Source organism: Hyperolius riggenbachi, chromosome 4 (assembly GCF_040937935.1).
Source record: "Hyperolius riggenbachi isolate aHypRig1 chromosome 4, aHypRig1.pri, whole genome shotgun sequence".
NCBI lineage: Eukaryota > Metazoa > Chordata > Amphibia > Anura > Hyperoliidae > Hyperolius > Hyperolius riggenbachi.
Window position 1 is genome coordinate 244319754 of NC_090649.1, and position 25435 is coordinate 244345188.

The 25435-nt window shown below is 41.4% G+C and overlaps 1 protein-coding gene across 3 annotated transcripts in view; it reads left to right on the plus strand.

Moving 5' to 3' along the window:
* LOC137571837 (uncharacterized) overlaps positions 1–25435 on the plus strand; it is a 330761-nt gene that overhangs the window by 161771 nt on the left and 143555 nt on the right. For all 3 annotated transcript variants that reach the window (XM_068281532.1, XM_068281533.1, XM_068281534.1), the window contains exons 45-51: positions 3637–3705; positions 4808–4906; positions 9520–9657; positions 11913–12130; positions 13802–13977; positions 15044–15192; positions 22705–22897. In XM_068281532.1, the coding sequence (XP_068137633.1) occupies positions 3637–3705; positions 4808–4906; positions 9520–9657; positions 11913–12130; positions 13802–13977; positions 15044–15192; positions 22705–22897 (1042 nt within the window). The remainder of the gene's footprint in view (positions 1–3636; positions 3706–4807; positions 4907–9519; positions 9658–11912; positions 12131–13801; positions 13978–15043; positions 15193–22704; positions 22898–25435) is intronic.

Below are 25435 nucleotides of genomic sequence, written 5' to 3' on the forward strand. Positions count from 1 at the left end.
TTGCCATAACGACTTCCTGTGGCAATACATTCCACATCTTAATCACTCTTACTGTAAAGAACCCTTTCCTAAATAAATGGCTAAAACCTTTTTCCTCCATGCGCAGATCATGTCCTCTAGTCCTTTGAAAAGGCCTAGGGACAAAAAGCTCATCCGCCAAGCTATTATATTGCCCTCTGATGTATTTATACATGTTAATTAGATCCCCTCTAAGGCGTCTTTTCTCTAGACTAAATAAACCCAGTTTATCTAACCTTTCTTGATAAGTGAGACCTTCCATCCCACGTATCAATTTTGTTGCTCGTCTCTGCACCTGCTCTAAAACTGCAATATCTTTTTTGTAATGTGGTGCCTAGAAATGAATTCCATATTCCAGATGTGGCCTTACTAGAGAGTTAAACAGGGGCAATATTATGCTCGCATCTCGAGTTTTTATTTCCCGTTTAATGCATCCCAAAATTTTGTTAGCTTTAGCTGCAGCTGCTTGGCATTGAGTACGATTATTTAACTTGTTGTCAATGAGTACTCCTAAGTCCTTCTCCAAGTTTGATGTCCCCAACTGTATCCCATTTATTTTGTATGGTGCTAGTCCATTAGTACGTCCAAAATGCATGACTTTACATTTGTCAACGTTGAATTTCATCTGCCATGTATGTGCCCATATAGCCATCCTATCCAGATCCTGTTGCAATATGACACTATCTTCCTGAGAGTTGATGATTCTGCACAATTTTGTATCATCTGCAAAAATAGCAACATTGCTCACTACTGCATCCACTAGGTCATTAATAAATAAATTGAAGAGCACTGGACCCAGTACAGACCCCTGTGGGACCCCACTGCTAAGTCTCCCATTTTGAGTACGATCCATTGACCACAACTCTTTGTTTTCTGTCCATTAGCCAGTTCCCTATCCATGAACACAGACTCTTCCCCAGTCCTTGCATCCTCAACTTTTGCACCAGACTTTTGTGGGGAACAGTGTCGAAGGCAGTGGCGTAGCTAAGGAGCTGTGGGCCCCGATGCAAGTTTTACAATGGGGCCCCCCAAGCACTCTATACATAGCAATTGATACGGTGCACCAAAACCTGCCAATGGCAACTACAGAGTCAGAGGTGCAAGGAAGGGATGGGAAACAGTTTGTTAATGATTACCATTATTCAAAGTATCTATAGAAGTGATTATTATGAGCACAGGACCAATAGAGAGCTAATACTGTAGTTGAGGGAGGGCCCTACGGGGCCCCTCTGGCCCAAGGGCCCCGATGCGGTCGCTACCGCTGCACCCCCTATTGCTACGCCCCTGGTCGAAGGCCTTTGCAAAGTCCAAGTATATCACATCTACAGCATTCCCAATATCCATATTCGCATTCACTACCTCATAAAAGCTGAGCATGTTAGTCAAACAGGACCTGTCTTTAGTAAACCCATGTTGATGCTGAGAAATAAGATTATTTTCTACTATGAAGTCATGTATAGTATCTCTTAGTAACTCTTAGTTTGCATACAACTGATGTTAAGCTTACAGGTCTATAATTTCCTGGATCTAATTTTTTGCCCTTCTTAAATAATGGGAAAACGTGGGCTGTACGCCAATCCACTGGGACTCTGCCAGTTGCAAGAGAGTCACAAAAGATAAGATGAAGGGGTTTAGCTATAACTGAACTTAATTCCCTTAGGACCCGAGGATGCATGCCATCCGGGCCAGGTGCCTTGTCTATTTTTAATTTATTTAGTCTTGCCTTTACTTCTTCCTGCGTTAAGTATTTAATATTACAGTTAGAAGATTGAGACTCTTCCGCCTCTGCAGTTTGCAACAGTGCTGTTTCTTTTGTGAAGACAGTAGCAAAGAAAGCATTTAATAACTCTGCCTTACCTTGGTCATCCACCATTGAGTTCCCCCCCTCATCCTTTAGGAGTCCTATACAGTCAACCTTTCTATTTTTAGAGTTAATGTACTTGTAAAACTTTTTTGGGTTAGATTTGATATCCTTAGCGATTTGTTTTTCAGCTTCAATCTTTGCCTGCCTAATTTCTTTTTTACAATTTTTATTGCACTCCTTATAATTGCTTAGTGCAGCCTCGGTCCCCTCCTGTTTTAAGACCTTATAGGCATTCTTTTTCCTCTTCATTTTATCTTTAACCTTTCTATTCATCCATAGAGGCCTTTTTTTATTCCTAGACATTTTGTTTCCATATTATTATTATTATTATTATTATTAATTGTATTTATAAAGCGCCAACATATTACGCATGTATATATGGGATATACATACTACAATATTGATTGAGTATAAGTTTAAAAGCTTGCCATTTCCCTTCAGTGTCTTCCCCTTGTAGTACATTATCCCAGTTCACCAAACTTAGTGCCTGCCTAATCTGATTGAACTTTGCTTTTCTAAAATTCATAGTTTTAGTCGTCCCGCTGCCCCGTGGCCCAGCAGTCACCAGATCAAACGTTATCATGTTGTGATCACTATTTCCCAAATGTTCTTGAACCTGCACATTTGATACATTATCTGGTCTATTAGAAATGATCAGATCCAGTAACGCATTCCCCCTAGTTGGTTCAGTTACCATTTGAGTCAAGTAATTGTCCTGTAGTGCTGCCAGAAATCTGCTGCTTTTACCAGAATGGGTAGCCTCAATACTCCAGTCAATGTCTGGAAAGTTGAAGTCGCCCATAATTATGACCTCATTTTTACTTGCAGCTTTTTCAATCTGCTGTAGTAATCGCAGTTCTGCAGCTTCATTAATAAGAGGTGGCCTGTAGCATACCCCAATAAGCAATTGACAACTTTTATTTCCACCATGAATATTTACCCAAACGGACTCCACATCTTCGCAATCTTCCTCCATCTCATCGTTGAGGACAGCTGTAAGAGAATTCTTAACAAAGAGACAAACCCCTCCACCTTTTTTCCTTGTTCTATCCCTCCTAAACACATTCTATCCTTTTAAATTAGCTATCCAGTCATGGCTTTCATCCATCCATGTCTCGGTTATTCCCACAATGTCATAGCCTTTGTCATTCAGTATGAACTCTAGTTCGTCTATTTTATTTGCAAGGCTCCGAGCATTGGTTACCATGCACTTTATATTTTTATCACCACATTTACCAATTTTGTTTACATGAAATGGGCTACTTGAATTTTTACCAACCTCCTTAATCTTTACACTGTCCCCACCCCCCTCTCCACCCTCCATAATGATAGGTTCCCACTGTCTTTTTACCTCATCTTGTCTACGTAATGAGACTTTATCCTCCCGCCTCCCCCCAGATCCTAGGTGTGTGGCTAGTTTTGGATCCAAAACATATCAGCTGGTGCACTATGCTGATTTTGTGTGTTCAAGGAAGTAGAAAGACCTTGGTATGCTTCAAATGCTCTGTATTTGTTGTGTGTGTGCGTTTATTTAGTCCCACGGTAACAAGAGTTCTATTATGCAACGTATTGTTTGAAGATAAATGAAAGGATATTGTCAACTGTTGTTATGGGTCGCTGCCCTAGTTTGCTTTATGCATAATTTTGATTCATTTAGTAAGCTCATTGTGTAGTTCTTCAAATCACTGTTAAAAGTCTTGCTTTATGCCAAACTTGTAAAATACAAAAGTGTTTCTCTTTATTATTTGCAACAGATTTTGCAGCAGAAAAATGGTGTTGTCCTCCAAGGAGATCATGGTGTTGGCAAAACGGAAACAATCAAGGTATGCTTTTCTTATACAGTATATGATAGTTACCATATCCTTCAGGACAAGACACATCTTTGAGTTGTTAGCTTATGTTGAAAGTAGATCAAGTAGTGTTGGCATGGGTTCCATTTTAAAATAAAGGCAAGTTTTGTTCATGTGAAATCAGAATTCCAGATATGAGCCACAAGCTATAAATGGAAGGTGGCTCATCTTTATATTCTTTCATAAGCAAATGCTTTATTTGTGATATTTCCAAATGTTGCTTATGTATATAGCCATTTACAACAATGGACATAAAACAATGATTGCTGTTAGCACGCATGGATGTTGGTCTGAGTCGAAAGTAATTTATTCACACATGGCCTTCTCCATGTTTTATAATTGGTCTAAGCCAGGGCTGTCCCACTCCAGTCCGCAAGGTCCAAGGTCCTCACACATTTTTGGCACAGTTCAAATTAATTGAGGTGACTGAATCAGGAAAGGTGTGCTTCATCAAGTAGATATTCTGCCTTTCTTGGTCCATCCCAAACACTGTCCATGGTCTGGCGTTGGAAAGCCCTTGTCTAATCAGTTATTGTTCTCCCACAAAATACTTCTGTCTGCTCTGACCTCCTTCACCCAATCATTGACCACTCAATCACTGAGCACTTCTTCTGCCGCTAGGATTTCTCTGAAAAACTTTGTCCTAAACGGCAGATAAAAGCATTTTCATACTAACGGAAAATTATTGGTCTGTGGTAATAGTTTGAAAACTTTCCGGTTTAACAGATTTTTTTACTCTACATTTATCTTAGGACTGGATCTTTTCAATAGAAAGGTTCGGAAGGCCTCAATTCATGAGCTTATGGGGCTTTTCTAGCGAGACATCCAGTCAACTCATTTCCAATGGGGCAATAGTCAAATAGATTAGTGTCCTATGTGGCATGGGTGCCCACTCTAAGCATAAGCTTTATACTTTAGAATGCATTTTAACATGTTCATTTTTCATACAATTAAAACTCCACCATAACTGTTATTATTAGAAAGATAACTTTTGATTGGCATTTTATACATAACAATATGCTGACTAAATGTGCATTTCCATTCTGTGCCTCATTTTTTTCTTTTATATTATCAGGGACTATCTCATTTACTGGGGACCTTTGTTTTTCTCTTCACTTGTTCTCCAACAATAGACTACAATGCACTTGGCAGAGTGCTGAATGGAACAGCTCTTGTAAGTCTTGTGATGCAATAAGTGCGGTTTTTCAATTTCTCTCACTTGTATAGTATTTTTTACCAAGAAACTCTGAAGAGACTTTGAAATCATTCACATACTGTAATTTCTTCAGTCCAGTCTTATATCACCTCCACAGTCCTTTACACACAGTAGGAACAATTGTACAAAGAAGCCAGTTAACCTGCCAGTACATTTTTGACTCATGCAAATATGGAGGACTATGACAATTCCATGGAGAGAATAGTGGGCATTATAGTAAGGTCACCAGTGCTGGCAGTCTAGAGCTCTAACCATTTAGCCACCACACTGCTCTTCATGGCATATAGGCAAGCTCTTGTATGAAATATATAATAATTCCAGTATTTGTATTGCACTTTTCTCCTATCGGACTCAAAGCGCTTGTGAGGCAGCTACTAGAGCGCACTCAGAGGGTCGTAGCAGTGTCAGGGAGTCTCGCTCAAGAACTCCTTAATGAATAGGTGCTGGTTTACTGAATTAGGAAGAGCTGAGACTCGAACCCAGGTCTCCTATGTCAGAGCCAGAACCCTTAACCAATACACTTTTCAGCCACTAGAGATGACCCGAACCTCCGATTTTTGGTTCGCGAACCGAGTTTGCAAACTTACGCAAACTTTCGCGAACATGCAAACTTTCTCGAACCGCAATAGACTTCAATGGGGAGGCAAACTTTGAAAACTAGAAACATTTATGCTGGCCACAAAAGTGATGAAAAAGATGTTCCAAGGGGTCTAACATCTGAGTTTTTGCATGGATGAGTGAGATACATGCCAAAACTCCCCGGGAAAAATCAAGATTTGACGCACCGCAGCGTTTTAAGGGCAGAAATCACATTGCATGCTAAATTGAAGGCCTAAAGTGCTTTAAAACATCTTGCATTTGTATACATCAATCAGGTAGTGTAAGTAGTGTACTGCTTCACGCTGACAGACCAAACTCACTGTGTAATAAGAGAAGTCCTGGAGGGCACACCATCAAAACATAAGTCGGGTGCTTGACACTGGGACATAGGCTATGTCTCGAGCAAAACTGTAGTCAAATGAATCAGAACAAGGTTTTCCACAGCGTAAGCGCTGTGGCTTAGCCTACTAGGTTGCTTTGCAAACTATGTGGACAATTGCCCAGCATAGCGCTGTTTGCCACTAATTGTTAACATGTGCGGTCGCACGCACGAGTGAGGAGTTTGGTGTATTCTTTATTGTTGTCCGCAGACCTTACGGGCACTGTTATTGTTTCTGTTGCATAGCAACAGGTTGCAGCCAGCCTCGTGACATCCTGATGGCGAACACGCCCATTGGGGGCGGAGCTTGCAGCTCCGTCATGCCTGGGGCATTGTGACTGCATCTGTTGCATGGCAACAGGTCGCAGTCAGCCCCGTTACGTCCTGCCGGCGAACACGCCCATTGGGGGCGGAGCGCGCAGCTCTGTCATGTCTGGACGGAAGTGAGCGGTGAATCCCATTGTTTGGGATCTCTCCACCCATGACAGGCGAGGGGCGAAGCCCAGGAACGCGGCGAACTGAGGATAACCGGCCAACCAGCCAGGTGAATAACGGTTGTGTGTTGTTGTATACATTCAAATCGCTGTGGCAATTACCCACTATTTACTAACAGGGTGTGACTGGAGAATCCCCTGAGAGGTATGAATCACAATGTACAGTAGCGCTGCGCGCACTGATAAATAATATCATTTGACCAAAGGCTTTGATTACAGGGTATAACCGGAAATGTGGCATGTTCTTATTGTAAACAATGGAGATGACATCACTGTTTTGCAACATTTGGGGTGGGGTGATTGGGGATTATGTTAGTATAAGAGGTGGTTTGAATTGTATGCACTTGTAACTACATGCCTTGAAGAAGGGGGACCCTGCGTGGCCCCCGAAACAATTGTCGGCTTTATACCTTTTGTGGTAATGCATGGCTCAATAAAAGAGCGTGAATTTATGGAAAACTGGTGTGCTGATACATTTGACTACAAACTCACTGTGTAACGCACCACAAACAGCTGTTTGTGTAGTAACGGCCGTGCTGGACTGGTGCGCACCATGACCATCTCGGTTTTCAAGCCCATATGGTCGGGCTGAGGTAGCTGAATGACAGTGACTGAGTGTCCAGCTGATCAAATCTGGTCTGTCCACAATGAAGCAATGACCTTATTATCTATTTTCTTGGGTCAGGTGTGCCCCCCAACCCCAACACACTCATATAGCCGTCGGTCATTGCTTCATTGTGACACACAAGCCCCTTTACCGCGGCAAGGTAACAATCACGAAGGGTTTGTACATGCCTTTTGTTTTGTTGTTGCAGCTGCAGTGCAGCCAGAAAAATTAGGCAGGCATGTACACGCACCAGAAAAATCATTATTGCGGTCGCTGGTGGTGGCAGAGAAGGCAGTCAAGTGGCCTGTAGGAAGAGATGCTATGTGGGGACCGACTTAGTCTTGGGGCAGGCAGTCACACGGCGTGCAGGCAGAGATGCTGTGTGTGGGGACGGACTTAGTCTTCAAGCAGGCCTGAGCATGCTTTGCACACCAGGCATCCGTGGTCAGATAGACCCTTGACCCAACGCTGTGTGCCAGAGATGTCACCACTTGCCTTTCAACATCACGGTACAGTTTAGGTATCGCCTTTTTAGAGAAATAATTGCGGCTTGGTATCTTCCACTGCGGTGTGTGGCTTTGCTTTTGTGTGCTGCTTTTCCTCAGGTGGTCATCCCATTGCAGTTTGTGCTTTGTACTCATGTGCCTTCGTAAGGTAGTTGTCCCTAAGCGGGTCTTGGTCTTTCCACGGCTCAATTTTCGGTGGCAGAGAGTACAGATGGCATTGCTCTCATCTGAGGCAGACACACAAAAAATTTCCACACCGCTGAGCCCTGGGGTGTTGGCACTTTGGTGGTGGCGGATGACTGTTAAGTGGGGTGCTAAAATCAGAGCAGGAGGAGGAAGATATGTCACGCTTCTGTGTGGAAGCTGAGAAAGATGAGGTGTTCTGTGTTAAATAGTCAACTATGTCCTGACAATATTGGGGGTTGATGGCACGTGCCTTCTTCTGAACACTGTACTTTGGTTGAGGGCCGCACGAAATCATTACAGCACGACCTCGAACAGACCTGCCAGGTGGCCTGCCCCTGGCTCTGCCTTTTGTTTTGTCCATATTGGGGGTGATGAAGTGAAAGGTATGCACTGACTTGACTAATACAATGTACGGTTACACAGGTGCAGTGAACAGGTTGCAGTGACTGCTGGTACAACAATGTGCTGTTACACAGGTACCGTGAACAGGTGCAGCGACTGGTGGTGGTATATAAAACTGTGTGCGCTCACATAGGTAGGTAGGTAGGTAGGTAGGTAGGTAGGTGCACTGAACAGTGAACAGGTGCAGTGATTGGGATTACAAATGTGCAGCTGCCTGTCACACACACAGGTACTGTGAACAGGTGCAATGACTGGTGGTATTAACTATGCGTGCACTCACGTAGGTATAGGTAGATAGGTGCACTTAACAGTGAACAGGTGCAGTGATTGGGATAACAAATGTGCAGCTGCCTGTCACACACACAGGTATTCACTGAATGTGCTGGGCCTGGCAGTGGCACATTAGGAATTACCAAGGCTGTCTATTCAACACAAGTGTCTGTAGGACACACACACACACAAAAAAAGAATAGATCACAAGAACAAGATTAGCTTTCAAAAGAGCTGTTGAGGGGTGCTTTATTTAGCAATTAGAATCAGCAAGGAGCAAGCTAACAAGCCTACAACAGCCTAACTATGCTTTCCCTATAGCTCTCTCTGCAGCAGCAGCAGCTCTCCCTTCTCTAATTACTGCAGGCACACGAGTGAGTCCAATGCCTGACGCTGCCTGCCTTTTATAAAGGGGGGTGGGGCTCCAGGAGGGAGTGTAGCCTGATTGGCTACAGTGTGCCTGCTGACTGTGATGTTTAGGGTCAAAGTTGACCCTATTGATGCACTATGGGGGCGAATCGAACTCCTGGAAAAGTTTGCGGTTCTCCGCGATCGCGAACCCCGGAAGTTCGCCGGTTCCCGTTCGCCGGCGAACCATTCGGGCCATCACTACCAGCCAGTATAACCCACGCTTATTTCTGCCACTGGATTTCTGACCAATACTATGTCTAATGCCAGGGGAGTAGCGCGCGTTTTGCAATTAACGCAACACACGTTACAGGGGGTAATGCATCTGATTCTATGGTAACATGCTGTACGCTACTTATTCAAGAAGCATACTGCTAATTAGCACAACACGTGTTCATTCCCAACACTAATTGCAAAACACATGCTCGTTCCCTGGCATTAGTACCGGTTTAATTGTCATGCGCTCTCTCCCTTTGTACAGCAATTTTAGTGGCAGACTGGCAGTTTTTGCATCAGGCCCATAGAGCGAGATGAAGAAAAATTGACACATTATGAACATATTCATGAGAAAATAATTATTTTCTTAATGTGGACTTAAACATCTGACAGCATTAGAATCACAATCTTGTTTTAGGAATGTAAAATTATACTTGGCACAATATGATTAACTGTAAGTGCAGCCATAACCTTCTCATTATGTGCTTTTGTTTACTTTTCAGGATGGGTGCTGGAGCTGTTTTGATGATTTTCACCTCCTCCCTAAGCCGGCCTTCTCTGTCTTCATGCACACTGCAAGGGCCCTTTATGACTCATTAAATTCCAGACTACCGAAGATCACTTTACAAGATGGATGCAAGGTCTGGGATTGTTTACTGTGAATGAATCATGCTATGAAATATTTACTAGAAAGATTATTACCTTATCTGGTCTTTCTTCTGCCTAAGAAAAATGAAGTGATTACTTATTTCCTCAGCAAAGGCCAGTCTGAACGATGGCTCTGGTTCCTCATTCCATTGCTGAGTAAATGTATTTCTAAGCTGCTTTCAGGAGATCATGACACCAGATAGTTCATGAGACAATTTCTCTCTGTCTGCCATAAATGTCAGTGATTGTTTTCCTACACGTGGCCTCTTCAGAAGTTAACAAATAACATAATAGAGGAAGATGATTTTTCAATGATTTATAACACTAATTAAATTGAATCAGTTACGTATTGTTATCCCTACATGATTCTGTGCTAAGGTTGCTCGATGGAATGCTCCTAGCACCATCTTGTGGATGTGTCTAAAATGTGCAGTGTGGAGTATGCCACACCATGTCTACTACACAGTGAGCTCCCATGCAGAAATGTAGCATCCTATTGCATTTGTTTACTGTCTGTGCATTCTTCCCTGTCACATTGATTTTATGTTTTAGATATGTAATTGAAATTTGAAGTGAAAATACAATGATTAAAGGACAACTATGACAGCAAAAGTATAAAATATAAAATGCATAAATATAAAATGTACTTTTCACCAAGAGTAACATGCACTGCATATTACCTTTTTCCTATGACCCTGTTACTTATAGTAGCTAGTGGAAATCTGACAGGTTTTGGACTAGTCTATCTTTTCATGGGAGATTCTCAAGACTCTCTTTATTCAAAAGCACTTACTGAATGGCAGTTACTTAGTTCAAATGCCAAAATAGTGTGCAAATGATCAGGGAGACCCGGCCGTCATCTTTATAAAGATTCTTTCCATGGAGAGTTTGTAAAGAACAAAAGTAATACTGAGTATCTGCCATAAGCATATGGACTAGTCCAGAATCTGTAAGATCTGTCACCATTTGAATGCCTACTGTAAGTGAATGCAACATAGGTAAAAAGTAATTTATAGTGCATTTTACTCTGGGAGAAATTTACTTCTTATTTGCATGTATTTTATTTGTTGTGTGTTAGTGGTCCTTTAATTGCCTAGTACTTTGGGGGCCATATACAATTCCCTTTTTCTCCTGAGTTTTCTCCTTTTTCATCTTCGATTTAAAATAACTTTTTAGCACTTTGTGATGGAAAAAGTACCAAAAGGTAGGTGAAAAAGCAATGCCAAAATTATTTTGAGTATATGTTTGCTTGCTGATGATGTAAAAGGCATTTTATTTACAAGTTGTGAAAATATCACCTGGGAGAAAAAACAGGTGAAAACGTGAATTGCATATGGCCCTGGGACTCTTTCCAAAAACGGGAGTTTTGCATAATGTATTTAGAAGTGCAATAGACACTTTATAAGAAGGGAATATGATAGATTTTACACTTTGCTGTACATTGCAACTTCAGTTCCTTTGTAAATAATTGAGGTTTTGAGTTCCTTGATGAGTAAAGATGGTCCATAAGATGCAAATGATTCTGGCTTGCATGCAAAATTCATGTAATTTGTACACAGCTTGGAATTGAGCCTGTTAGATTCACTTCTTGCTCAATCCTTAAATTCTCCTTTTGCAATGTGACCAACTGGATTGGAAAACCCATCTAAAAGTACTTCTAAGTTATTTGTTAATTTAAAAACGATTGACCATGCCAAAACAGATGAAAATATAGCTTTTTCAGGTTGCTTCAAAGACAGCATTACACAAGAACCAAGTCAAGCTACAGGCAATGGCGACCACAAAGCTATAACCTAGTAGAGGACAAAACAAATTAGTGCTGAGAGGAATGACCGCAAACTCATGTGAATATCACTCAAGTACCATTGGCTGCCATTAAGTAACCTGCAAATTTGGCAAACTAAGAATGGGTGAAATGCAAACCAGGCTCCTACAGGCAAGGCTGAAGTTATACAAAGTCAGAAAAAAGCCCTTCATCAATGACAAGCAAAGAAGAGTCAGGCTGAAGTTTGCTTAAGATGACAGGAATTGGACTGTAGAGGATTAGAGTAACACCTGGTCACCTTGTGGTTAGATGGAGACCCGGAGAAGCTCACAACTCAGACAGATTTGGGAAAGAGACTAAAGCAATAGAGCAATCATTTCTTTCTTTGCATTATTAAACAGTGTTATATGATGAAGGTTTGTAATTTGTATGTCATGGATGTGAGTTTAAACATATTTGTTTTTGTTTTATATGTTTTTACAGATTGCAGCACATCCAAATTGCAGCCTGTTTCTCACGGTCTCCAAATATGGATTTCAAACTCTGCCTAATGACGTACAAACCATCTTTAGAACAGTCTCTCTGGTGTTTCCTGATCACACTGTACTTCTCAAGGCTAAACTTGCAAGCCTTGGCTTTAAAAGTCCAAAGATCCTTGCTACCAGACTACAGCTCATCTCAGAACTACTCAAGGCACAACTGTTAGTTTTCTAAATTTATGTTCTTGTTGTGTTTTTGTGTACTATGCAGTAGCTTAAATATGCAATGCAGAGCACTCTCCCATCTACAAAAAAGCTACATTGGAAATGTAGGCCCTTAGCCCTACATCTCCAACAACTGGTAGAACAGTCAGCTTCCAAGTTTTGCGAAAAATCATCTGTTGAGTAATGGTAAACCAGGACCTGGTTTCCTGGAATAAATCAGCTGAGGCAATGAAGAAATGGCCTGATTATTTCCTTAAAAAAAAGATCTGTGCAAACCTTCTCTACAATTGGTTACATATAATCCAAGCGGTTTAGACCTGGCTATTAGCACAACCCATGTTATCTGGGAAATGCTTGTGTTGCTAGGGTCACACACGCTACTTTACTGGTGTAAATACCAGTAAAACTGATGGTTAGTAGGTGAATCATCTCCAATGACGTAGCAGCTGCAGGATAGTAAACTGAATAATAAAGCTCTACAGCAATAGCAATCTCCACCACTTGTCTGCAAATCTGCCGTATTACTTCTTGTTACCAATGCTGTCATGCAAAATCCAGTATTTAAGCATTTCAAGGAAATGACTGATATTCCTAATCAAAATAATGTTGAAGTAGTATTGATCATTGTGCCACACTGAAATTTTAGGTGTGAATGCAATTTAATTTGAAATAGATCAAAAAAGGATCAAAACCGGTTACTTTTTGCTGTTTGATGCAGTACAAAACCATTGACTCTGAATTTTCCACTGCACCCAATCACATCGTTTTTATTCGGTCTTGTAGAATCAACAGTGGGGAAAGAATAATAATCGTAATCGATCATTTAAAATAATTCGGTCTAGCAAATCTCAATATCAATCTATCCAGTTAATACACAAGCTCTGGCCTTTAGAGGGGTTTCTTTGTACTTTTTTAAAGTACAATCAAGGAAAAAAAATATTTATGTGCATTGATCAGTGCATATTCTATTACAAGAAATTTCAGTTGTAATAAAGTAGCCACATACATTTATTGCTCAATCATTTGATAAGATCAGATGATGACAGTTTGTCTATAATATAGGAGGAGGGACTGTGTGCACAGCCAACAGGCACACCGCATCTGTTTTGGTCTGTGACTGAGGTGGGATTTCAGGCTGCTGCAATGACAATATTGGGTTGCTCTCTGAGTTACTGAAGACTTACTTATCAGGAGCCACTCACTGTTGTCTAGATACTAAGCTCCTATTAGGGTTTGCAATGTAACAGAAGCAGGTCTGACATCACGGTAGTAAATTTAGTACATTGAACAGCCCGGTGGCGTGGTGGTGAGCTCTCTCGCCTTGCAGCGCTTGGTCCCCAATTCAAATCCTAGCCAGGTCAACATCTGCAAGGAGTTTGTATGTTCTCCCCGTGTCTGCATGTATTTCTCCCGGGCACTCCAGTTTCCTCCCACATCCCAAAAACATATAGATAAGTTAATTGGCTTCCCTCTAAATTGGCCCTAGACTACGATACATACTGTACACTACACAATACATATTGTACATAGACGTAAGACTATGGTAGGGATTAGATTGTGAGCCGCTCTGCGGAACAGTTAAGTGACAAGACAATATATACAATAAAAGACAAAATATGATCTTACTTATTTCTATTGATTTCTGATTACTCCATCTTGTCATTTCAGCTCGGAGGAATATCACCGTGACATCAGCCTCCAGTCTATGGTGGAAGTCATACAGCGGGCATGTCAGAGGCGAGAGATGGAAAAGATGACAAATGGTCATGTAGAGTTTGAAGGAGGAAGACTCTCCCGCTCTAGCAGTGTTATGTCTTATCAGCCACTAGCAGCTTACGCAACAAGTAAAGTGCAGCTACTGATACCATACGCAAAAAATATGATGTATTGTGATCACTGTGCATACTTAAAATGAAGCTACTGACAGAGATGCATCCTTAAAGCTGGAGAGCAACCTTGCTTTTTACAAAATGAATTTAACATTTATTTTGCATTAAATAGCAATGTAGAATTTTGTGCATTGCATATTGTAGTTTCTGCAATACATGTATTGTAACTAGCCAGCTGGTTGGGTGCTGTAGTTCCATTTCTTGTCCAAGCTACTTTCATCTGCCACTTCCTTCTTCAGTGGGTAAAAAAAGCATTTAACCATTTGTTCCTACATCCTACTCAGTGTCTTTATAAAAGGTTATGGTAACTAACATTGGAAAATAGCTTCTTAGTACAGACAGCAGGTCCGGATTTACATCACAGGAGCCTATAGGCACAGATGTCCTGGCATATTAGACTTCGCCCTGTATAAACCTTCAAACCCCCACCGACCCGCAAGTTCTGTTGTTTCAGCTGTCATTTCTCCCTTCCCTTGCCCATCATAGGTCACAGGTGTCCCTTAGTATTAGGTAGCCAGAAGCACCCTCAGTTTTAAGTAGCTAGTGGTGCCCCTGGCTGAAGGGAGATCTTGTCAGTGGAATGCAGAGAGCGGGGTGAGTTATCTCTCATTTACACTCTCATTGGAACTCTGCACAGGGAAGGAGGGAGGGAAGCGCTCTGAGAGGGGAGTGAGACGCCTTTCCATCACCAGGCGCCTGTAGGCATGTGCCTACAATGCCTTATGGTCAATCCGGCCCTGACAGGCAGGGAAGATTGATGAGAGGTACATATGGCATTTAGCAGCAAGGATTACTAAGCAGAAAGGAAATGGAGAGGAAGAGGAGACAGCTTGGCTGCAGGGCAGGCAACAGCAAAGGGAGGAACAGCATCAGGTGATTGAGTTGGGTACTGGGGAAGCAACTACCAGAAAGCTAGGTGCTTTGAATATATATTGCAAAAACTACAGAGGTTCAATGCACACAACTGATCATATGAGTAACCTATTTGATGACATTGGTATTTGTATTTCTGTGTTTGCAGGTCCTGTACCAAGTTTGAAAGCGGGCAACAGTGCAGACCGGAAAAAGAAAGCCATATCTTCCAACCCGGTTCTTGCTGCCGCAAAGGAAAGCCACGCATTCGTAGCTGATGCACTGCAAGATATTCTAGGCCCAAGAATGACCGGTGATGTGAGTTTCAGGGCTCGATATCATTGTGTGTGGTCTGCAACTATTGTTTAGAAGAAAAACTTTACACAATTACCCTTTCAAAAGCCATTAAGATGTCCTGGATCAGTATGTTAAATTAGTATGCAGCTTAAAATGGGCACTGCCTAAAGGGGCCCATACACTCAGCCGATTTTCAGCCGATCGATCGAAATAAATCGATCGCAAATCGATTGCCCTATTGATCGATTTGCGGACAATTTCGATCGATTTCAATCGATCTGACATGATGAAAAATCTAGGTTGATCTGAAGAGATTGCTTATCAATGTGCATGGGACCTAAAGGAAATCTGATGGCAAAAAAATGCCATCAGATCGATTTTCAATAGATTTCATACTGAAATCTATTGGAAATCTGTTCCTAGTAAATAAAATTCCTAAACACATCAGATAGATCAGAAAATCTATCTGATGATCTATCTGCTGCTAATCTAACGAGTGTATGGCCACCTTAACTCTGTTAGAATATTGGTAAAGTGCAGTAACTGATTCCACTATCCACTTTTTGACTATTTTTTGGGGGGAGTCTTCGATACCCCATCATTTGGCTACCCTTACCTAATAACTTTCTCCTCCCTAATGCTTAACTGTAACCTCCCTCCCAATGGAAAAACCCTTCCTGATGCCGAATCCTAACCCTCTCCCTTACACCAACCTTTTTCCAATGTAAATTACTTCCTAATACATAACCTGAACCTCCTAAACCTAAGTGCTAACCTTACCCTACCCTAACCCCCTAAACATAATGGCTAACCTCTAATCTTAACTGATACTCACTGTTGTCTTTTTTTTCTAAAACCTCTTAACAGTAATCAGCGAAAATTGGCTGCTATCTAAATTCATCTGATAGGTGAGAGACTAAGATTTTGAACACACATTTTTAAACCCTTACCAGGCAAAAAAAAAAAAAAAATAATAATTAAAAAGAAATTAATAATAATAATATATATATATATATATATATATATATATATATATATATATATATATATATATATATATATATATATATATATATATATATATATATATATATATAAGCACCTGAAAGAGGTGTAGCATAATGAATTAAACAAGCATCTGTGTGTGTGTGTGTGTGTATATATATATATACATATATATATATATATATATATATTATATACACACACATGCTTGTTTAATTCATCATGCTACACTTCTTTCAGGTACTTTTAAAGTCCAACTTCAAGCTGATATCTAAATATACTGTTTTAATAGTTTTGTTAGGGAGTGCTCAGATCACATAAAAATTCTGCTTTAGGCCCCTGCGCACTGCAAATCCGATTTGTGATTTCAATTTTCCCTGGATGCTATCTAAACAAGAAGAAAAATGCAGAAAAAACACAGCATGCAGTACCAATTAAAAATTGCAAATTGGAATTGCATGCAAACTGACATCAAAATTGGAATTGGAATCGCATGAAGTGCGCAAGAGCCCTCAAAAATCGGTTTTGTAAGCCAATACAGAGAGGAAGACTTCAGTCTTAAAGAGGAGCTGTCAGCCATACTATCTCAGAGAAAAAAAAAATATAAGTAGAAAAATACTTGCTCTACTTACAAAACATATGTACTGCACTGTCCACATTTAGATTTTAGTGATTTTTCTATAGTAAAAACATAGAAAATTCTTCTTAGGATTTTCCATTTTGACTCTGTCTATCTTGAAGCCAATCCTGATTCCTGACATCATTTCCACCCTTACTCTGTCTGTGTATTCTTGCCCGCCCTCCTCCCAGTCTTCAGACACTCCCACCCAGCTCTGCAGTAGAAAGTGCATTGTCTCAGCATGAGAAATATTGGGCAATCAGAGAAGAACAGAGGTGTGGGAGGGGAAAACAGGAGGGAAAGAGGCTTCAGCCAATCGGGCTACATTAGTTATGTCTGAGGGGAAAGTAAAGAAGAAGAAAAAGGAAACCCAGCATGCCCTGCAACTTCCTTTGTGCGGCAATGTACCAAATAAGAGCCAGGGAAAAGGGGGAATGATCTTTTATGGAAAATACAAGTAAGAGTGATTTTTAATTTATGGATTGCCTTGTTCCTTATCACTTGTTTACCAGATGAAAAGACCACTTTACTTACGGTAAAGTCTTTTCCAGTAGTCATGAGGACAGCACCCCTGGATGAGACTTGTCTCCCTCCCCACTGTGGACAGGAAACTGTTAAAAGAAGAATTTGCATAAGCAATAGGCAGCCACATATAAGATACTACACCTGCCACAGTACCTCAGTTAATAAAAAGATGACACGGACATTTAATGATGCTTACACAAACTTATTTCTCTTTCCTACCCAAATAAGGGCGGGTTGCAGGGGTGCTGTCCTCATGACTACTGGAAAAGACTTTACCGTAAGTAAAGTGGTCTTTCCCAGAACGTCATTTCGGACAGCACCCCTGGATGAGACGATATACAAGAGTTAAAACCTTAGGGTGGGACCACAGCTTGCAAAACTTTCCTTCTGAAGGATAAACCTGAAGACAGATACATTAAGGCGATAGTGCTTTACAAACGTATTGTGACTTGACCAGGTCGCAGCTCTGCAAATCTGATCTATAGAGGCCCCTGCCCTCTCTGTCCAAGAAGTCGAAATTCCTCTTGTGGAATGAGCCATGATAGAATTGAATTGCTCCCCCTGTGTCTGATATGCTAATGAAATAGCCCAAACAAATGTATAATCTGTGTAGGATTTAATTAAGGAAGATTTCTCCCAATTAATGATCCAACCTAGATCTTGTAGTAAGACTATTGTCATAACAATCTGATCTCTTACCGAATTGGGAGATGTCCCCCAAAACAGAAAATTAAGGTAACCCAAAATGTTAACCTTTCTCTGTCTAAGTGTAGCCAGAACCCCAGACATTACCTTCATAAACAACCCTGGAGCTGAGGATAATCCGAAGGGCAAAGCATTAAACTGATACATTCTTACCTCTTCCTCCATCTGGATGGCAAACCTTAAGCATTATTGAGAAGTCAGATGTATCGGTAATTGAAGATACGCATCTTTTCAGTGTAGGAAGGCTAGGAAATCGTCCTTCTGTAAGAGATGAATATCAGACACAGTTACACAGAGTTATCTGATCAAGTGTGAGGGGAATTTCCCCTCTCCTCATGGCTCAGAGTCAGTTTTGTCAGTAAAGTTTGAAAGCATTTTGATAACAGTAAACAAAGAGGTTGCTACTAAAATGTATACACCAGTACTTAGCAACACTTCCCAAACAATTCCTGTGTCAACTGAAAATATGTGAATCGATATAATTCCTTTAACAGGAATACTTTTTTTTTTTTTTTTAATGTGTGTCTGCCGTTCTGTCTAGAGGGTTGTCTAACTGACTCAAACAGCAGACCCCCTTCACAAGGTACACCACATAACTTGATTTTGAAGAATTGTCATCATTCCAAGTTTTTACCCATACACCTCTTCTGGCTGAATTAACTAATGCCGTAGTTCTGGCCATAAGTTTAACCGTATCATCTGAAGCGTCCACTAGATAATTGGAAGCATTCCAAACTTTAGGGAAATCATTCAAAATTTCCCAGAAATCCTCAAAAAAGTAGGTCAGTTTTGTTTGATACCCTTGAAAAATATGGATCTAATTTAGGCGGGGTTCCCCAAAACCCTGATCTTCAGGAGAAAAACATTTAGACAATGATCTGGGCCAAAAAAAAACTTTTCCTAGATTATCCCACTCCTTAATCCTAATCTTCAGAGTAGAATGGACTGGAATAAGCAGAGAATGAGGATCCGCCAAACTCTCATACATTTGATCCAAAGGTGTCAAAGATTTCTGCTCAGACTTAATACCTATTAGTAAGTCTTTCATTAATTCAGGAAAAAAACATTGCGGTTAGGGCTCTTTTCCACTATGAAATGCGATCGCAACCGCATTTGCGATCCCAATCGCACTTCAATTTCCACTATGCGATTGCGCTACTATACTTATAGTACAGCTCAATTGCATACAATGCAGGAGGATGACGATTGTGCTTTGTCCAAATCGCATCGCAATCAGATTGCACTAATGGAAATTGCTGCTGCAGTTTCCATTAGTTTAACGTACCTCGTGATCAGAATCAAATCGTAACTCGCAGAGTAATGAAAAAAAGGCCCTTAGTCAGTTTTACTCAAATCTTCCTCCTAGTTTGATACATTTTCTCTGTGCAGAGAGAGTTACTATAAAGGAGGCAGCCCCAGCATTCCTTTACATGTGCATTTTTGTTTAAATTGCCTCTCCTTGCCCTGAATCTGTCTAGTTCTTTTAAACAATCTATTTAATTGCTGCAGCTTAGAAGAACTTCAAGAATGTTACACATGCAGGCTTTCTGATGTGAAATTTATCTGAAAACAGGTACCCAAGGGGTTAAAAACACAGCCTGGGTATTCTGGGATGCAGTTTGTTCTGCTCTCACTGCAGCTGCCTGGGAGGTCTGTCTCTCCATTAGCTTGCCTGTTATGGCTGGCTTATCGCCTTCTCTAAACAGCCAGGGTTTCTCTGCTCACATTTGCCTGCTTTAATTTTTATGAATGAACCTTCAGTGACCTGTGTTGTGATAATCTCCGCACAAGTTGTTAATTTCCCGCACCTGCTCAGGAATTATAGATTTTCATGCGGACACAGGTTTTATGAATGCACAGTTTACTAAATGGTGAGTAAAGTCAGCTGTTTTGAGCATTACCGCATGCAGGAATGCTCAATAAATAGAGGCCTATGTCTCTTGGAAGCAGGAGGCATAGTTAGAGGTGCAGACAACATAGGAGATGATGGATTAGCTATAACAGGTAGATAAGCCATAGCAGTACTAGTCCCAGGCCCATCTGAAGCAGCTGAGGCGGTAGAAGCAATAGCAGAATCTTTAATTTCCTATTGCTGTGGACCTTCTCTGTACAATACTGGCACAATTTCCATTCAGAGTTGCCAATCCATGCTGACTGGACTGAGTAGAAGATTTTTCAGACTTTTCAACCTTCTCAGTCTTATGTCTTTTGGGGTATAAAACATAATAAACGATAGCCAGCCATTAGACAAATCCCTCTATACATAACATACATCCAGCCAAGCAGAAGAAACATAATCACATCTACTTGCCAGAAAGGGATCCTGGGCAGATTCAGCAGATTGTGCAGGAGCTGACCCAGAGGCGTCCTCCATGATCCCAGCCACAAACCAGAGTGCATCATGGACTCTACAAACTTATACCTGTGCTGCTGATTTGATGCAGCTGATCCAATTATGCATGCGGCCCCTGCCGGCTAAGCATATGCTTAATCAGCTTCTTACCTTAAGGAATCAGCTGTATGCCGATTCCTAATCACCGCCGCGGCCCCTGCCGCCCGGCTCAGACTTCAGATCACGCGGGACGCCAGCGCGTGACTACCTCCGGTTAAACCGGAAGTGAACTCTCTCCAATGCACGCACCTGCGTGCATAAAGTTGCTGCCTCCGATGGAGAAGCCTCCTCCACGCTGCAGGGCTCCGACTGTTCACTGAACAGTGCTGCTTGGAGCCCTGGAAAACGCTGCCCCTGCCGCCTGACATGGATGGCACTCCTGGAGACCTCTCCCATGCATCCCGTCCGGGACAGGAAACTAAACTGAGGTACTGTGGCAGGTGTAGTATCTTATATGTGGCTGCCTATTGCTTATGCAAATTCTTCTTTTAACAGTTTCCTGTCCACAGTGGGGAGGGAGACAAGTCTCATCCAGGGGTGCTGTCCGAAATGACGTTCTGGGAAATAAAGATTTGATTTTTGAATTTATGCCTGATAGTTACGCTTTAAGCCCAGTGCTAAGACTATACTGTTCTAGGCCAAGGTGGCCATTCAGGGATGTCTTGGTCGAGAATCTGGCACTACCGCAGCTGTCCCCCAAAGTCCACCAGGGTTACTTCATGATCCTGTGTGCTGGACTCTTAACCATCTTAGCGGTATGGACGAGCTCAGCTCGTCCATCACCGCCGATGGCTGCCGCTCAGGCCCTGCTGGGCCGATTTTGTTCAAATAAAGAGCAGCACACGCAGCCGGCACTTTGCCAGCCGCGTGTGCTGCCCGATCGCCGCCGCTCTGCGGCGATCCGCCGCGAGCAGCGGCGAAAGAGGGTCCCCCCAGCCGCCTGAGCCCAGCGTAGCCGGAACAAAAAGTTCCGGCCAGCGCTAAGGGCTGGATCGGAGGCGGCTGACGTCAGGACGTCGGCTGACGTCCATGACGTCACTCCGCTCGTCGCTATGGCGACGATCTAAGCAAAACAAGGAAGGCCGCTCATTGCGGCCTTCCTTGTTTATTCTGGGCGCCGGAGGCGATCGGAAGAACGCCTCCGGAGCGCCCTCTAGTGGGCTTTCATGCAGCCAACTTTCAGTTGGCTGCATGAAATAGTTTTTTTTTTATTTAAAAAAAACCCTCCCGCAGCCGCCCTGGCGATCTTAATAGAACGCCAGGGTGGTTAAGTGACAATTGGTGGCCGAGTCCATTTTATTCCCTTGCTTACTCCACCCACAGAAGTTATTCCATTGTTCTTGGCTCTGCTGTTCCTTCCTCCCTTCTTCATATACACAGAACACCTCACTTGGTTGTTGCCTAGCAATGCGTGTGCACAGCTTTGGGACCCTGCAGTGTAACCCACAGCCATGGGATTGAGTTTGATCCTGGTGGGTGGTAGAAATTGCAAACCAATTGTGTGTGTATGTACATTAAAGAGGAACTCCAGTGAAAATAATTTAATAAAAAAAGTGCTTAATTTTTACCATAATTATGTATAAATGATTTAGTCAGTGTTTGCTCATTGTAAAATCTTTCCTCTCCCAGATTCACATTCTGACATGTATTACATGGTGACATTGTTACTGTGGGCAAGTTATGTAGCTGTTTCTAGCTGCTCTGGCTGTTACAGACAGCTTTAAACAGCCATTTCCTGTCTGTGAACCTTGTTACATTGTGGCAGTTTGCCCAGAGTACCGCGGTATTCAGAGCCTCTTGTGGGAGGGGTTTCAGCACAAAATTAGTCACACAGCGCCCCCTGATGGTCTGTTTGTGAAAATCATTCAATTTCTCATGTAAAAGGGGGTATCAGCTACTGATTGGGATAAAGTTCAATTCTTGGTTGGAGTTTCTCTTTAAGCTCTCTAGATATGAAAGTCTGTGATACAGGAATCAACTAATGAGGGGACTTCTGACCACTTACTTTAAAAGGGATTTATTTGACATCAGCTAATCAAAGATTGTATTTAAAAATTAAGTTGTATGATTTAGTGTCACTGGGATTAGGAAAACATTTGAGCCTGAAGTTGGGCTTTAGTAATCTTCTGTAGTGTTGCTACTCTATATACTGTATATAACAGTGCACAAAATGACTGAAAGTATAGACTGCCTCACACTATGATCATATCTGCAGATGCAAATAGCACAAACACATAATTCCATTACTGTTGGACACAAATTCAGATTGTGATTTTACTTCTTGCAGAGTCATCTAGTGTTCAAGCACATTCTAGGAGACGTATTCATGGGGATGTATGACACCTCCAACTCTAGACAAATCATTCCCAAGGAGGTAGAAAAGGCCATTCTGGCTAAAGCGGATGAAAATAAATTATTTCCTCACTCACCCTGGTTAAACAAAGTAAAACAGCTTTACAGTTTGTCCCTTGCAAATCCAGGTAAGCATGTTCAGAGTTGTTTGTCTAATGCGATGTGTGATATTTTCATAGGCGTTTGAAACATCTGGGGAATTAGTGAAAAGACAAGAGTTAGTAGTGACCTTAAAGAGACACTGAAGCGAAAAAAAAATGATGATATTATGATTTGTATGTGTAGTACAGCTAAAAAATAAAACATTAAGATCAGATACATCAGTCTAATTGTTTCCAGTACAGGAAGAGTTAAGAAACTCCAGTTGTTATCTCTATGCAAACAAGCCATTAACTCTCCGACTAAGTTTAGTCGTGGAGAGGGCTGTTATCTGACTTTTATTATCTCAACTGTTTTCTTTTCCTCTGCTAGAGGAGAGGTCATTAGTTCACAGACTGCTCTGAAAGAATCATTTTGAATGCTGAGTGTTGTGTAATCTGCACATATTAGAGAACGATGCAATGTTAGAAAAAACACTGTATACCTGAAAATAAAAATATGAGAATATTTTCTTTGCTGCTAATCTTCTAGTAATTATTCATAGTACACAACCAATTCACTATATCATATTTTTTTTTTCGCTTCAGTGTCTCTTTAAATGTTTTCCTAAGTATTGCATTAGGCAAAATACCAATTCCTGCTTAGTGTGGAAGATTAAATAGTTACATCTTTTTACACATGCATTTTAAAATCATGTAACAATGTAACATGCATGGTATAAGTATAAACATACTGTAGACACTCTTTGGGCTCGATTCACAAAGCCGTGAGAAATGCTATCACGGCCGTGATAAGCTTAGAGTGCAGGTTTGCGCGCTTACAGGTTTGCATGCATAAAAGTAAAGGTTTGCGCGCATTAACTTTCCCCGTTCACGCGCTAACCCATATTTTAGCGTGTGAACGGGGACGTTAATGCGCACAAAGCTTTACTTTTATGCGTGCAAACCTGTACGCACACTAAGCATATCACAGCCATGATATCATTTATTACGGCTTTGTGAATCGAGCCCTTTATGGGAATTGAGGTAGTACAGGGATAGTCTGTAAAAACAGCTTTCTGATATGTATACCCATTTGTTATAAAAACTGAATAACAATATAAGGGCACTAAACTATACCTCGCTGAATATACGTGATGGTGTGAAGTACATGAATATACTTCAAGGAAGTCAAACTCCAGTCCTCAAGAGCCGAGGTCCTCACACATTTTTGGCACAGCTTAAATTAATTGATGGGACTGAATCAGGTAAGGTGTGATCCATCGGGAAAAACACATTTCTCCATTTCTGAACACTGGCATGGATAAGAAAAAAAAAACACTGGCATGGATATGACCCTCCAGGACTGGAGTTCAACATCCCTGATATGCATGATTATATAAAAAAAATAGATTGCTTTCTCAAAAGATCATGTACTGCAGTGTAAACTCTCCACAATCTTTCTCCTCCATACATCTCAGTCTCCATAGACCAGCCTAACTGCAACCTCCACTCTGCACACAACCTTCTTCTGTCCTCCACTAGATTCACCTCCACACAGTCACGTATACAGTACTTCTCATGAGCCTCTCCACTCCTCTGTAATTCCATTCCATAACATGCCCATCATTCTACAACCCTTGAAACCTTTATGCATAACTTTACAACTCAGCTTTTCATACAAGAATACAGTGTAACCTAAGAAATTCCATTAAGCCTTTGACCAAGCTCTGTTTCTTACAGATTTCAAAACTGAACACCTCTGGACATTTAGCTTATGCACTGCCTTACCTCTTGTTTCCTCACTATTCTGTTCTTTTTTATGCTTGCAAGGGCAGGTTGCTTTCCCTTTTGTTTCATGTAAATTGCTGTGCATTTTGTCAGACACAATTGTATTACCCATTGTGACAGTTACAGTATGCTGTCAAAGGAGAAACGCCCTAAGTTATAGCATGTGCTTGTTGGCAGAAGTGAGTAAGTTCAAAGGTTGGAGAGAGATGAAGTGTTGTGGGAGGGGATTTCAGAGCAGGGGTGAAGCACATGAGAAATCATGTATACGTGAATGCAAGGGGGTGGTAAAATAAAGTCATGTGCAGATCTGATGTTGCGGTAGGGTTGGTATCTGAAAACCAGTGAGGACATGTAGCGAGGAACTAGTGAGGACAGGGGGAAGAGATTGTGGAGAGCTTTGTAGGTTAGGGTTAAGAGTTTGAAATGGATCCTCTCATTAAGTGGCAGCCATTGAAGAGCTTGACAGACGAGCAGGAGAGGAAGAGCGAGAAGAAAGATGAATAAGTCAAGCAGCTGAATTCAGTACAGATTAAAGTGGTGCCAGTCTGTTAGTTGGTAGTCCACAATGCAGTATATTACAAAAGTCCAAATAAGATATGTCTTGAGTGAGAAAGGGTTGGGTATGTTTTTGAGTTGGAGATGACAGGAATTGGTTAGGGAGGAGTGAATTTGAGGAATAAAAGTGAGAGGAGACAAATATTACCCCTAAGCACTGTGCTTTGGGAACTGAAGTTATAGGGGTGTTTTTAGCATTCATTGTTATATCAATCAGATAGGTTGACAGAGACAGAGGAAAAA